At 41.6% G+C, this 16,102-nt stretch overlaps 1 protein-coding gene across 3 annotated transcripts in view; it reads right to left on the bottom strand.

Moving 5' to 3' along the window:
- JAKMIP2 (janus kinase and microtubule interacting protein 2) overlaps nucleotides 1–16,102 on the bottom strand; it is a 230,287-nt gene that overhangs the window by 13,229 nt on the left and 200,956 nt on the right. For 2 of the 3 annotated variants that reach the window (XM_020969156.2, XM_020969158.2), the window contains 2 exons: nucleotides 13,264–13,329; nucleotides 7,491–7,561 (listed from right to left, as the gene is read on the bottom strand). In XM_020969156.2, the coding sequence (XP_020824815.1) occupies nucleotides 7,511–7,561; nucleotides 13,264–13,329 (117 nt within the window). In that variant the 3' untranslated portion in view covers nucleotides 7,491–7,510. The remainder of the gene's footprint in view (nucleotides 1–7,490; nucleotides 7,562–13,263; nucleotides 13,330–16,102) is intronic. The other variant, XM_020969157.2, reaches the window with a different exon arrangement.

Below are 16,102 nucleotides of genomic sequence, written 5' to 3'. Positions count from 1 at the left end.
TGCCACAGGTTAGAGTCACCATGATGCCATTTTTCAGAGCATATTCAGAAAAATTGCTACAGAGGCATGGCAATGGGTTTCGCCACAAGTGGCATCTTTAGTGACACCATCAAATGAACAGTGTGACAATGGCCTTGGCCTTGTGACGTTAGGCAAGTCGCTCAGTCTCTCTGGGCTTCAGTTTTCTTTTTTTACAAAATGTAACTGTCTGAGGTCCTTTCCAATTAGGGATTATAGGATCGCAGATTTATAGCTGGAAGGGACCTTAAAGGCCATTAAATGCAATACCTTTATTTGTCAGATGAGGAAACTGAGGCACAGTGGGGTTAAATGAGTTGTCTAGAGTTCCATAGCTAGCTTTTGTCTGAGGCAGCATTTGAACCTAGGTGTTCAATGACCTCTCAACTATACCATGTTGCCTCTTTCTAGTTCTGTGACCCTATGTTTTGAGTGGCTAGTAAAACCACAAGAGAATATAGTAGCGTAAGAAGCCCTTAGCCGACTTTAGGTCACCTGTAGGTGTTGTTGAAAGTCCTCACCTCTTACTCTATTTGGGGGCATCACAATCACACAATCACATACAAATATGGCAAGTCATAATACTAGAGAAGGGCCAAATTGAGAGCAGCTCTCTTCCATAACGCATTTCTGTTGTTGCGGTTCATTTGTGTCCTACTCTCCATGACCTTATTTGGGGCTTTCTTGGCAAAGATACTGGAGTGCTTTGCCATTTCCTTCTCCAGCTCATTTTCCAGATGAGGAAACTGAGGCAAACAGGGTGAAGTGACTTGCCCCAGGGTCACACAGCTAGTCAGTGTCTGAGGCCAGATTTGAACTCAGGAAGATGAGTCTTCCTGACTCCTGGCCTAGCACTCTATCCATTGCCCCACTTAGCTGCATTTCTACCAACACAGAAAACTGAAATGGCCACTTTAAATCATTAGCACTTTGGAAGAAAATGCTCAGCTTTGCTGGTATAGAAATTCCATCATTGACTTTCCTTGTGAAGAGGTAACATAGCTATTCGGTACCTACTTCCCAACCTATTAAATATGACCACTGAAGGTAGTGTTGTAGACATTATTCAACTAAAACAAAGTTATTCACATAGTTGAACAGTTCTGATGGTAGGGATGAAGGGTCTCAGAGCTGAGCTATTAAGGAATTATTGTGAACCCTAATAATAAAGCGTTTGCCTCTAGGTTTATAGCTGGGGAGTTTGGGAGCTGGCTATGTAAAGGGAAAAGTATGAGAAGGGAGGGATCTTCCTTGGCTTTGGGGTGTTGTTAGTGAGAGTTTAATAGAATACGTTCAGAATTTTGAGCATTGTTTACTACAAGTCAGTTCCGCAAATATTAACTGAAGTAGCTGCTGGCTGGAAGACATTATTCTGAGTGGCCTGGCCCTGGGGATGCAAAGATGAGAAACAACCTGGTCACTGTTCCCAAGGAGCTTATAATATAATGGTGCATGGGTGGGGGTGGGAGGGAGAGAGAAGTCATCTGTGCAAATCGGCATGAGACAAGGTAGAATGGATAGGGGCAGTGTGCGCTAAGAAAATTTTAAAAAACCTAACAAGTAGATTAGCCTGTTGGAAACACGAAAGTAAGGAGAAATAAAGCTGGAAGGAAAGGTTAGAATGAAATGATGTAGATATTTTATCATCTAGGTAACAAGAAGCCCCTGAAGACTTCTGAGCAGAGGAAGGTCATGAGCTGAGTGCAGGAAGCTCATGACCAGAAGGCCAGAAACTGGATGATACTTTTCTTTTTACAGCCATAGCCGCTTATGACCCTTTGCTAAGGCATGGGGGTGGGGGGTGATCACACTGAATAAAGGGGAGGATGGGGAAAGTACTAAAATGTATCATCTCTTATTCTGAGGGTTATTCTTTTCATCCTTTGGAACTGAACCAAAGAGCCCCTTATTATCAGGTCATCCAATTAGAAGACTAAGGATTTTGATTGTAGGACAAGAATCCACTAGAAGCTAGTAATCTAAGAATGGTTATCAACGATGAATAGGACCAGAGTTTGTGGGAAAATATCCAAAATCATCTGGTCATTGGTCCTCACGAACCTCATGAAAAGCCTTTTTTTTTTTTGTCTCTGGCTAGACATTGTTTACTTAGAAAAAGAGGCCGAAATGAGTTATTATCACTTAACTGTGAATGGTAACATTTTGTTTTTGTTTTTGTTGTTATTCAATCATTTTTCATTTGGGCCCAACTTTCTATGACTATTTGGGGTTTTCTTGGCCAAGATCCTGGAGTGGTTTGCCATTTCCTTCTCCAGCTCATTTTACAGATGAGGAACTGAGGCAAACAGGGTTGAGTGACTTTTTGCCCAGGGTCACACAGCTAGTAAGTGTCTGAGGCCATATCTGAACTTAGGTCTTCCTGACTCCAGCCCAGTGTTCCATCCACTGTGCTGAACTGTAAATGGTAATACAGTGAAAACTATTGGCTCATTTTCTCTTTTTCCCCCTTTCCCATTGTCATTACTTTGTATATTTATCATCTGGCATGAAAGTGTTGTTATAGTTGGGCTATTGATTTTGACCATTTATTCTAAATTCCAATAATCTTTTTGCATCTCTCATTGCGTTTTCACATTGTTTTCCTCTGGTGAACTGGTGGTTTGATTGGCACGGAATCCCCTTCACTGATACAGATAGCAACCCCTCCACACCACAGGATCATAGGTCAAGAGCTGGCAGGGACCTCAGAGGCTATATAGCTCAATTTATAGATGAGAAAACAGAAGCCCAGAAAGTTTAAGCTGATGTGTCCGAGGTTGTTCAAGTAGTAAACATTGGAGTCAGGATTTGAATGCAGGTCCTCTGCTTCTAGAGCCAGTCCTTTTCCTAGTTCTGCACCACCTCATCCTCTGTCATACTTATCGATGTTTTTCCACGGATTTTCCATAAGGATCCATCCAGGGTGGGGGAGGCTTCTTCCAGTCTGGTGAAAGTGACACTGAAGCTTTACTATTTTTACCTTGTATGCTAGCTCTGTTTTTGTCTTATCACCTGCTCCAGACTCTAGGCTCTAGGTAGACAGAGATGATTATAATATACACGTCTGCTACATTAAGTCCCTGTAGATGGGTGGTAATAGATAGAAAGTTGGTCATAGAGTCAGGAAGACATGAGTTCAGGTACTGCCTGACATGTACTGATTGTAATGATCTTGGACACGTTCCTTTTTAGTTTTTTGGGTTTTTTTTTTTTTTAGTGAGGCAGTTGGGGTTAAGTGGGGTTAAGTGACTTGCCCAGAGTCATACAGCTAGGAAGTATTATGTGTCTGAGGCCGGATTTGAACTCAGGTCCTCCTGACTTCAGGGCCGGTGCACTATACACTGCACCATCTAGCTGCCCCCGAACACATTCCTTAACCTAGGAGTGAGTACTCTTACGTATCTCTGAGATTTTAAGCTACAGAGCACATGAAACCTGCACTAGGAGACGGAGTTTCTTCACTGCTCCTCGTACCAATGAAATCACGAAATCACAGTTCTGGTCTAATACACCTGCTGATATACAAATACAGTACACGCACACATGTGTGTATATATGTGTGAATGTATGTAGGCAACACTAAGATGATAAATTATAGAGCAGACACCCATCTGTATTGGTAGAGAGAGATTCTTCATTGATGGTTCACTATACTCATGAACTCACAGGGTATATGTGTGTGTATGTGCACTTACACACACACACACACACACACACACACACACACACACACACACACACATGAATTTTACTTACTTCAGTGCTTCAAAGGTCTGTGATTTCATCACTACAAGGCTTTGGTTCCCTGATGCAGACCCTCTCCCTACAGGTGACAAGCTTTTCAGGAGCTGCTCCAGCATCACCACTGCCCTCTTCCTCACGATTCTAACTCTGCTTCCCACTTAGTGATAAACTTGTCTGGTTAGAGCAGTTAGATGGTGAGCTCCTTGAGGAAACGGACGGCCTTTCGCTTCTTTCTGTATTCCTAGCATGTAGCACACCTCCAGGTACTTTTTGTTGTTGGTTTGTCATTTTAGGTTAAGTCGGACTCTTCTTGACCCCGTTTGGGAGTTTCTTGGCAAAGATACTAGAGTGGTTTGCCATTTCCTTCTCCAACTCATTATACAGAGGAGAAAGCTGAGGCAAACAGGGTTAGGTGACTTGCTCAAGGTCATATAGCTAGTAAACGTCGAAGGGCAGATTTAAACTCAGGAAGATGAGTCTTCCTGACTCTATCCATTAGCTTCCCACCAGGCACTTGATCAATGGTTACTGATTGGTTTAGTACAAGGGTGGCTACCCTGTGGCCTCAGGGCCACATGTGGCCTTCTGGGTCCTTGGATGTGGGCTTTTGACTGAGTCCAAGTTTTACAGAGCAAATCCTTTTATTAAAGGGATTTGTTCTGCAAGATTTGGATTCAGTCAAGCTGCAGGTTCCCCACCTCTGGTTTAGTATCTAAAGGATATTCATTTAATGAAAGACACAAAGCCTGGCAATGAGCCCATTGGTGAGACCTGCCATATCTTGGGCTTTTTAGAACTAGTCTTTAGAAACCTAGGATTATCTCTGTACCATAGTGAGGCACCAGAGGAGTACTTTAGTGGAGGATCTGAATCAACATTTGAAATTTAGGAGACTTGACCATTCACCTGGTTTCGCATTGCTGTCCATTTGCAGCACATGGAACGAATTCATCATCAGCAAATAGTTAAGTGGAAACAAGATTGATTGGCTTGACCAAGGTCACACAGGTAGTACGTAGCATTTTTTAAATTTTGTACTAATACATTTTTCTTTTCCTTCTTGAACGCCCTGCCTAGCTTCGTCTCTAAATGAACTTTATTCCCATTCTTGACAATATTTCCAATGGCTTCTCTCTTTTGTGAATGTCACTTTTATTTTAGACTCACCTATCAAGATGACCACCCTTGCCCTAATTGCTATTTTGGAACTGTTGAACAACTTTCAAGACTTTAGGTCCTTTCTTGTGTCTTTGGAGGATATTAGTGAAGACTTCAAAAGAAGAGTAGTGTGTGCGTGGATGAGAAATGTTCCTCAAAATGAGTGAGTAAATTTTCAGTTGACCGCATGGAAATTATTTTCCTATCATATTTCCCAGTTCTGCTCTGCATTTTTTCTGCATCCAGCCTAAAAAAAAAAACCTAGAATGTCCTCAGGACAGTCACTTCCATTTCCAGTCAGGAATGACATCATCCATGGGGTAGGGAGGGAAAAAAGAAGTCATGCTTTCCTTCTTCCATCATCTAAGTCATAGACAAAAATATTAAGCAGTATCGGATTCATAAAATCTCTGCAGAACACCATTTTGTAGAATAGCCAAGGTTGTTTCAGAATCGTGGCCTTGGAGGATGAGCCTTCAACCAGTTGGTCCTTCTTCTTTTACATAGTCTAGATTAATTTGTTAACTATGCCTCCATTAAAGTTCCTTTCTAGTGCCTCGTTAAGCAATCTGGAGGCCCTTATATTCTCAAAATTAAAGTCACTGAAGCACAACATCTGGCAGGTCCTAACAAGCTAGAACCATTTTCACTATTGGCCCTATGACTGTTTCCATATCTGTGTGTATTTATTTTGTATATATTTTATATTTCTTTCCCTGCTTTGCATGTTGTTCTCCTCACTAGAATGTAAGCTTCTTGAGGGCAGGGACTTTTGTTTTTGTCATTGTATCCCCAGCCTTGCTGTGTCTTGCAAATAATAGATGACTAAAACAGACTTTCTGAATAGAATTGCTATTCAAGGAGTAGTCCAGTTAAGTGTAGAAAGACTCTTCACCAGTCTGGATGGCCACCAGAGGATGAAATTTTTAACACCATCAATTTCTGAAACCATCTACTTAGGTATAGACTATATGTGACCTGCATCAGTGGAAAGGATAGGTCATAAGAGAATTTTAGTATTGACTTTGTCACTACCATTTCCTTAGTACAACAAGTCACATGATTATCTAAAACTTGCGGAATTTAACTGAGATCAAACTTTAGCTCTAGTGATCAACAGGTCAGTGATAAGAGAATTTCTGGCTCCGCTTTATTACCTCTATTTACTTAAGATGAACAGGTCAAGTAACTAGCTATTGTTCCTTTGTTAATGGTTAGTCTGCAAAATCCAGTTTTATCCTTAATATTTACTGACTGGTTTACAATTTTACTTGATGCAGATCTTCCCATTCTACTATCAGTTCTTTCACGTACAAATCCTTGCCTTCCCCTTCTGTCCTCTATAAAATTCCATTGTAACCATCCTGCCAGTGTAACTAAAACCTAAATAAGGGTGCTACAATGACTGTTTGGGGCCCACTGTTTTTTTTTTAATACCACAGATCTTTGCTGAGCTAATAAACTAGTCATTAAAATGTCTCTGCATATTGATAAGTATGATTGGCAGCAGTACCTATTAACGAATCCTTGGATAATTTTTATGTCCATTATATTCATGAAATCATAGGCTGTTTTTTGAAGTATTGAAGACTCTATTGACAAATGTGGGATGTTAAACCCTTAATAAAATCACAGTGACTATTATTTCCTCAATCCAGGTCAGCCAGTCAGATATAGAGGATGTCAATGTATTGATGTGACTGACTATTCTTAGAAGAGATGTCAATTTGAAACTATGCCCCAGTTCTACCTCTCTATATTCCTAATTTGGAAAGTGGTAGCAAGGGCAGAAGAATGAAAACAACCATAAGATCTGCTCCCAGAATAGTGGAATTTGAAAGCTGGAAGGAAACAGAGATCCTGTCAAACCTCCTCATTTGAAAAAAGCAAAATCAGCTCGTTACTTATGGCAGGAGGCCTAGATGGGGAAACTGGTCCACAGAGATTAATTAAATTGTCTGAGGTTCACACTGGTCAGGACTCTTTGTCAAGGAGTAGAGATATCTTTTGTCAATCTGACCTTCTTAAAAAGCTATACTGTGTCATTTTATTTCCCAATAAAATGGCTCAGTGTGGAGATAGACAGTAGAAGGAAGAGGCAGAAGTAGGGCACATCTCTTGGCTCCCGTATCACTACTGTTTCCTATGTACCACCCAATTACCTTGTTTTTTGGACATGGCTCAATGGCTTTTCCTTCCCACTACAGGGAGTTCGATATATTAGGGCAGTGGTTCCCAAGTTGTTGTTGTTGTTGTTTTTGGTCTGTGACCCTCTTTCAACAAAAACAACAAAATGTGCTATGAACCCCCAGCGTAAGCGAGTGTCCTACCCATAACATCCTGCAATTATTTCCTGCTTACAGTGCCACTAAAGACATTTTAGTGCGAAGCCCCAAGAGACTCATGAGCCACTTGATGGGAACCACTGTGTGTGGGCGACAATTTTTGTCACCTTGCTGTTGGTTAATAAGTGTGACGTTGAGCGCCAACATCATCGCATTCACATAGAGCTGAATTGCTTAACCAATATCCCCTTGGTACCATATTTTGAGAACTAAATAGCATCTTACCTTTAAGAGGCACCTTGACATCAAGGCCAAAGAATAAAGGCAAGAGAGAAGAACAAGAATAGGAACAGAAACTGTAGAAGAAAAAGAAGAAGATTATGTAAATCCCATTTTTTTGTTGTGCCTTCCAGGAGGTGAGTGCTAAATCTGTCAAGGTTCATTTACTATGCAGTCGGCACCTTTGCTTAAGGAGATATCATCTTCCCTTTCAACCTGATGGTACAACTATTCTTTCATCTGCTAGCTCAAGCAGGGATATGAGCAATGTGGAGCCCTGAAAGTTGGAAGTCTGATGTTTATTCACATAGAACATAGAATATCAGAACTGTCAGAACTTTAAAAATCATTTGCACTTCTTAAACAACTTGCTTATTTGACAGGTTATAAAACTGAGACCCCCAGAGAGGAAATAACTTGTAGAAGGCCACTGGCTCAGTAAATAGCAAAGCCAGGAGTCGAACCCAGATTTCCTTAACCTCCCAGGCCCTGCTCTTTTCACTTTGTCATTGATTAGTGTTTATTTCTACTTGCTATTTTTAAAAAAGCTTTCTTTATCTTTATTTTAAATCAAAATTTCCATTATTCTTTCTAAATTCTAAACTTCACACCAGGTAAGATGAGCATTTCTATATATTTTGTGGAACAGAAAATTGAACATGAAATTCAATATTATGTAGAACTTGCTTTTCTTTTAAGGTATATACTAGGCAGAGCATGGTGGCACTCACTTATAGTCTCTGCTTTGAGGATACTGAAGAAAGTGGATCACTTGTGCACAGGAGTTCTGAGCTGCAGTGGGTGAAACTTAAAGAATATCTGCTCTAGGTCTACACCAATATGGTGGCCCCCTGGGAACAGGGAAGGAGCAAACTGACCTAAGTGAGAAACAAGTGGGCCAAAGCTCTCATGCCACTTCAGAGAGGGATCAACTGCACCTACAGCCTGAGAGAAAGAGGGAGACCCAGTGTCGAAAAAAAAAGGATAGAATACATTCATCATGTAACTTTCGAAGCTGTCCTATTTGTCTATGATTCCTTCTATTCTCTTCTCTTTTGCTGGTGTTGCTGTAGGGGAAATCTATCTCTTCCTCTACCCTTCTCTTCCCTAATTTCTGGAAAAAAAAGAAAAAAAATCCTTGTAACAAGTATGCATAGTCAAGCCAAACAAGCCAAGTACTGACTTTCAAGAACGTGTGGTTCATTCTGCATAGTTCACCTCTCAGTCAGGAGGTGGGTGTTATTTCTGATTCTTAGAGTTCGATTATAGGACCAAGGATTCGATCCTTAGAAATCATTTCTTCTAATCCTGTTCCCTCCTTTCATAGGGGAGGAAGCTGAGCCCCAGGAAAAAAAGTGACTCGTCCCAAAGTGAAAGATCCTGGCGACTTTACTGCACAAGTAGTAATATCAGAGCCAGAATTTGAACGCTGCTCTTCCCTCTCTCTATCCAGTACTGACTCCCCCCCAGGTGCTGGTGCCTCTCTCCTTGTAAACACACACAGATATATAAACACATATATATGTGTTATATATGTATATACATAGAGACAGACATAGATATATATCTATGTGTGTATAGATCTAGATCTATCTCTGTCTCTCTCTACATACACACACATATATATGTGTATGGATATATGTATACATATATGCATATACACACACGTGTGTATATATGTGTGTGTATATGTATGTATGTATGTATATATATATATATAATATTCCTATTTCTTCTGACTAGACTGGAAAGCTCCTTAGAGGCAAGGGCTGTTTTTGCTTTTATATTTTTATCTCCAGCACTTGGTATACTGCCTGGAACATAGCATGTGCTTAAAAAATGTGGATTTACCTTGGCAAATAATTAATCACTTAACCTTTATGGGCCTCAGTTTCCTTATTAATAGAATGAGGCAGTTCAAGTAGGTGGCTTTTCAGGTTCCTTGGAATTATAGATCAATATGATTGTGTGATCAATTAATTAATTAACTGATTGACTTTCTACTTCACCACTAGGTATCAGCGATGGGGGTGGAGGAGTAGGGGTTCTGTTAGCATTGCTGCCAGTAGGCCGCCAGTTGTAATTCAGATCAAAGGTCAGATCAGCGTCCTCAAATAGGTGTTTTAGTCTTCCAAAGGCAAATGCTTCTGAGATTCCTGAATAATAACAATGAAGAGATACAGGCATCCATCAAAGTACACGACTTCAGGCTGTTCTCATTTAGGAACCGGATGCCTTGGTGCACAGTCCCTTTGTTTTTTACTGGTCAAAAGTGCTGTAAAACACTCACTGATTTATGACTCCATCAGGTGACCTCATAATGAGTACAAATTGCATAATTTTCCATTTTATACCATGGCTTATTTGGCTATTCACTTTGCAGGAATTAAGATGCCTGCTCCTCTTTCCTGTGTCATTTTGTAAACAAATGATAAACGCCTCACCAGATGCCCAATTTTGGCGACCGTTTTAATTATCTTCGAAAATGCCATTCGCCCCTAGGGGAAGCCTTTGCTTAAATCCTTTGGATTTCGAGTTCCCAGGAGGGAATAATTTTGATGTAGATATATCAAACAACCCCAGCCTTGCCAGGTTATGGATGGGAGAGGTAAGGAATGTGTTGCTGTCAAGAGTGAGGGGATATGGAATAAGAGGAGAATTAGAAGTATTATGCGCGATCCCCATCAGAAGATCAGAAGCCAGAACCTCAGATTTTAAAGGGGGGCTGGTGCCCAAGGTGTTGTGTAGGGATAGGACATGAACAATCTGCTTTATTTGAGCAATCAGAGTGCTACATTGGAAAGAACTGTCTGAGTCACGTTAGGCCTGGATTCAAAATCCCAGTTCAGCCACTTAATACCTAGGAGACCTTGGGCAAGTCACAGCTTCTCTGGGCCTTAAAATCAGGGGGTTATATGGGTGCTAAGGTTCCTTCTAGCTCTATAGTTATGAGCCTAGGCTCTGATGAAGCCCTTTAACCTCTCTGAGCCTCAGCACTCTCATTTGTAAAACCAAGTTTGACAGCACCTGGCAAACCACCTGGCCCCAGAGAGAAGTAATTGGAGCATTTGCCCCTGGGCCAAATTCTGCTGTCCATGAGCTGAGAGTGGATTTTATATTTTTAAATAAAGTTTTAATATATTTAAAAGTATTTTTTAAAAACATGTTTTGGTCCTCTGGAGGTAGTTCACCAATCCTAGATTAGATGATCTATTTCAGTTTCATTCTCAGACTCATATACTTTGTACCCAGAACTCTTCAGGCATATGGCTGAGTGGGCTATTTTGTTGTACTATCATTTTTCAGTCTTGTCCAACTCTTGGTGACCCCATTTTGGGGTTTTCTTGGAGAAGATACTAGAGTGATTTGTCATTTCCTTCTCCAGCTCATTTTACAGATGAGGGAACTGAGGCAAACAGGGTTAAGCAACTTGCCTAGGGTCACACAGCTAGCATGTATTAGAGGTGAGATTTCAATCCAGAGTTTACTGATTTGGAGGCCAATCTCTCTGTCTGTCTGTCTTTGTCTCTGTCTCTCTGATGCCACTCATTAGTGACTATTATCCCCTTTTAATGGACGAGCAAATTGAGGCTCAGGAAAAGGAACTGATATGTCTAAGGTTGCACAAATACTTGGAGTTGTGGTATTTTAATGCGTAGGACCCTGGAGTTGGAGCCAAGAAGACCTGGGTTCAAATTCTGTCTCAAATACTTAGCAGCTTTGTGGGAGCCTGGGAAAGCCACTCAATCTTTCCGTTCTTCTTCTCTTGTTTTTTCATCTAGAAAAGAGGGTGTTTGACTTGATGGCCCTTCTCGATCTAGTTCTGTGATCCTCAATAGCTAAACAGAAATTTGAATCTGAGTAAACCTGGCTTCATAGTCAGAACTTTTTTTTCAATACTAGCATGGTTTCTGTAGTGGCCAAAGGACAAAAAAATACTGATCTTTGGCTGAATTCAATTTTCCCACTGTATTTTAGGCACAGAGAGATGTGGGCTCTGTGAATTGAAGATGCCATGGAACTAGACCAGTCTTGGGCTGGGGTAGGGAAAGGACCTCCTTTGTCTTCTATGGTTTTCTTTGGTGGCTGTTCCAAAAATGTCAGACTTGCTGCTACTTTGTGGCTATGGGAAGACCTGTTTAACATGGTGCTTTTTGAGTACAGAGATATAGGGATTCCTAGGGTAAAGGAACTCGATGGGGTGAGAAGAGCTGATTCAGCTGGGGGCCTCCCCTCTGGCCACCACATTGCCTGGGGCTCCAAACCACCATCAGAAGCTTAAACACGTGCAGGCAGAAAAGCCGTGGTGTGGCCCTGCTCCAGTCATGCAAAGGGAAGGGAATGGGCATCTTTCCTCCTTTTGTCCTATGTACACTGTACAACTCTTCAGCAGGACCTGCCTTTCACATGCAAAGAAACAGGGAGCTTCTGTAATTGGTGTACCATAAGAGTTAAATTTTGAACATTTTGGAAAATAGAGGCAAATCAAACTAAGTGTTTTGTACACATGACAGAGCATGTGTTTCTGAGTTGACGTCCTGACAAACCTTCCCATTATTAAGTGTAATAACAATAGCTCATATTTCTATAGCACTTTGAGGTTGACAAAGTCCCTTATCCAGACAGGGAATATGAGTATGATTCTCTCCAGACATGAAGGAAAATGGGGCTAAGAGACTTTCCCTGGTTCACACAGGAGGTAAATGTTGGGGTCATTACTTGAACTCCAGTCATTCAGTCAATAAGAATTTATTAATAGCTACTATATTCCAGGGAATGGACTTGGCACTGGGGTTAGAAGGACAAAAACAAAACAACCCTTTCCTTAAGGGAGTTTGTATTTTATGAGGGAACAGACACCATGTATTTTCACCATTATACCATTTATGTAGTGACTTACTTTTGAGTGCATTTCAATATACTTTGCAAAGCTCACTGAATTCCAGTGACAGGGAGAAAGTAGGCACAGGTCTTATTTTTATTCCCATTTTACAGATGAGAAAACTTTGAGAAACTGGGGAATTGTGACATGCCTGAGGTGTCTCAGTCAGTGGCAGAGTCAGTACTAAAACATAAATCTCCTAAATCCCAGTCAGCACACATTGTTTCTGATCTAATGACCAGCCTCAACTCCTCATATGCCCCACCTCCCTGCCCTACATCACACAAATACAGTATCAACTTCGGATGAGCTAAAGTCCCAGGTGTCAAAGTCCCTCTCTGAACCGTTTGGTGCTTAGGAGGATAGATTCATTCTTTCAGACCACTAGGGGGAGCCTGCAGTCCACTATCTGCTGATCCCAGTGCATTCACTGGGTCTCTGCCATAATGTGAAACAATCAACATGCCTCTTGATAACTTATTGCCCCAGGGGAAAAAGGGGATGTTTTTATTATAAACAATGGGAGTGGGGAGAGGGAGGGAGGAACTGACCAAAAAGAGAGCCCAAAATCATGGGATTCTGAAAAGCAAAATACATACACACATACACACAAAAATGCATACACACACACACACACACACACACACAAATTAAAAGTATAAATAAAGACAGCTGTTAAAGAGTGGGAAACATAGGAGAAGGGAAGATTAGATGAAGAACTGAGGATGAGTGGATGCAAGGAAAAAATTAGGGTTAGAGAAGGAAGACTATTCAAAGAACACAGAATAACCTCTAAAGTCATGAGAAATGAGAAACTAGACACGAAGAGGAACACGTATTGTATTTGGATTGTTTAAACAGATCGAGACCAAAGCCGCTATTGAAGTCAACACCTACCTTTTCTTCTAAATCCTTTATTTGTCTTTTCTGGATATCAGTTTTGTCTTCTAAGTCTCGGATTCTCTGAAATTAAAGACAACAGTCTTAGCTCCAAGGAGAGCTTCACAAATCTACTTATTAAAACAGTGCAACTCCTTCGCTCCTAGAATCCTGGAGTGGGCAGGGGGTTCAAAGGACATGCCATCCAATCCGGAGCTGAAGCCCTTTTTACAGCATCCCTCCCTGACAAGGTTATCCATGCTTTGTTTGAACTCTTGCAGTGATGGGGGAGCTCAGGACTTCTGGAGGCAGAACATTCAGCTTTTGTACTGCTCCAATGACCAGGGAGCTCTTCTTTACATCATGTGTAAATCTGTCTCACCTATTGCTCCTGGTCCTGCCTTCTCAGTCCAGCAAAACTAATCTAGTCCATTTCCTATAGAACAACACTTAAAATCATTGAGGACAGTAATCTTGTCTTTCCCCTTCTTCCCCGCTTCATCTCCTTTTCTTCAAACTGAATATATCCAATTCCTTCAAACAATCCTCTTGTAGCTTGGGCTCCAGTGCCTTTACCAGCCTAGCTGCCCTCTTCTGATTGTGTTCCAGTTTGTCATAAAGTTACTTATAAAACCATAGCTACCAGCAGGTGGAAACTACGTAAAGCAGGGGTGGGGAGCTTGTGGCCTTCTAGGTCCTTGGGTGTGGCCTTTTGACTGAGTCTAGGTTTTACAGAACACATCTTTTTACTTAGGGGATTTGTTCTGTGAAGTTTGGTTTCTGTCAAAGGGCCACCCTTGAGGACTTACAAGGCTGGAGGTTCCCCACCCTTGACTTAGAGTCATTGTTTCTCTACCTAGAAGGCATTTACCTGATTGGAAAAAAAGAATTATGGTAATTGTGAATTATCAACAATTGGAAAGTGAATTCTCCATTCCTTGAGGCATTCACACATCAATGAGATCATGAGATCACAGATTCTGGCCTCGAAGGGACCTTAGAAGACATTCAGTCCAGCCCTTTCCGCTTCTTACAGATTCCAAATCTGAGGCCCAGAGAAGCTAAGTCACTTCACAGTCACACATCAGAAAGCAAACATGAGGAGCAGAATTTGAAAGCAGCTTCTTCGACCCTGACTTAAGCGTTCTTCCCCTTGCGTCACATAGCCTCTCAAAGGTACAAGGGACAAAGTACTGGACCTCTAAAATCCCTTCCAGCTCCAAGATCCTTTGAAAATACAGACAACAAGGCCTTTTTTTCTTGCCATTTGGTGACTTTCTACACTAAGCAGTAAAGGAAGAGCTTCATAATCCCAGGATTGGAGATATATTTCAGAGTGGGCCTGTAGGTGATAAGTAAATCCACGTGAATGGATGTGTTCTGTCTGGGATAATCAGCTTTTAACATCTGCAGCGCCTGTAAGCCACAGAAACAATCGCTCTAACAAGAATCCTCTGCTTGGGGACTGTGAATTGGTCTTTAAAAATAGTTTGATGACTATTTCAATAGAATTGACTTTCCCGGTCATCTGACATATTTTATTTTCTGTATTTAAGAACCTTATTTTCAGAAGGGGCCTTCCACAGACTGCCAAAAGGGTCCATGACGCAAAAATAATTAAGAACCCCTGCTCTTAAAAAATACATTTACATATATGTGTAGATGTGTATGTACATATATGTATGCACATGTACATATGTATATGTAATTTAGACTTTTTACTAAGTAGGAAAGGCTCCCACCTTGATCCTGAATGGTTAAAGTTTTATCCATTTGAGGAGTCCAGCCTAGTCAGAGTATTCTTCATGTCCTGATTCCAGGGGCCTGTGAAAAACTCCTGTAATGGGGCAGCAAGGTGGCGCAGTGGATAGAGTTCCGGCCCTGAAGTCAGGAGGACCTGAGTTCAAATCCAGCCTCAGACCAAAACAAGTGACACTTACTAGTTGCGTGACCCTGGGCAAGTCACTTAACCCCAATTGCCTTTAAAAAAAAATTCCTGTGATGCCTGGACATTGAGGGAAGCTACAAGGGGTGTGATGAGATCGAAGCATTCTCCCCTGCAGCTTCTCCCTTTCAGCCTCTCTCAGAATGGCTATGGCTGCTGTCACAATGGCATTTTGATATTAGCAGAACATTTTCCATACAACAGCCCTGCAAGGTAGGCAGTGTCTTCCCATCCCCGGTTTTTTGGTTTTGTTTTGTTGTTGTTGTTGTTGTTTTTTGGTGAGGGCCATTGGGGTTAAGTGACTTGCCCAGGGTCACACAGCTAGTGTGTATGTGTCTGAGGCTGGATTTGAACTCAGGTCCTCCTGACTCCAGGGCCGGTGCTCTCTTCACGGTGCCACTTAGCTGCCCCTTACCATCCCCAGTTTACAGAAGAATTCATATTTTATTCCAGAACAAACAGGGAGTCACTGAAAGTCTTTAAGCAGAGGAGTAGCATGGCTAGATCCGTGTGTTAGTAAGGTGTTTTGGGGCACCTGTGCGAAGGATGGACCGCAGAAGGGAGAGCTCAGCGGCCACAAAACCAGTCAGGAGGCTTGAACAAGAGTCTAGGGAGAGGTGACATAGACATGAACTAAATAACATTTTGAGTAGGTATGTGGGAGGGAGGGAGAGGGGAAAGACAGAGAGAGACAGAGACAGACAGACAGAGACAGAGACAGAGAGACAGACAGAGAGAGACAGAGAGATAGAGAGACAGACAGAGAGACAGAGAGACAGAGACAGAGAGACAGATAGAGAGACAGAGAGACAGACAGAGAGAGAAACAGACAAACAGAGGCAGAAACAGAGACAGAGACAGAGACAGACAGAGAGACAGAGACAGAAACAGAAATAGAGACAGAGAGAGGAG

This window comes from Phascolarctos cinereus, unplaced genomic scaffold (assembly GCF_003287225.1).
Source record: "Phascolarctos cinereus isolate Bilbo 61053 unplaced genomic scaffold, phaCin_HiC Scaffold_2;HRSCAF=192, whole genome shotgun sequence".
NCBI classification, from domain to species: Eukaryota; Metazoa; Chordata; class Mammalia; order Diprotodontia; family Phascolarctidae; genus Phascolarctos; species Phascolarctos cinereus.
Note: the sequence above shows the minus strand (reverse complement) of the source record. Positions and strands in the feature narration are given on the sequence as shown.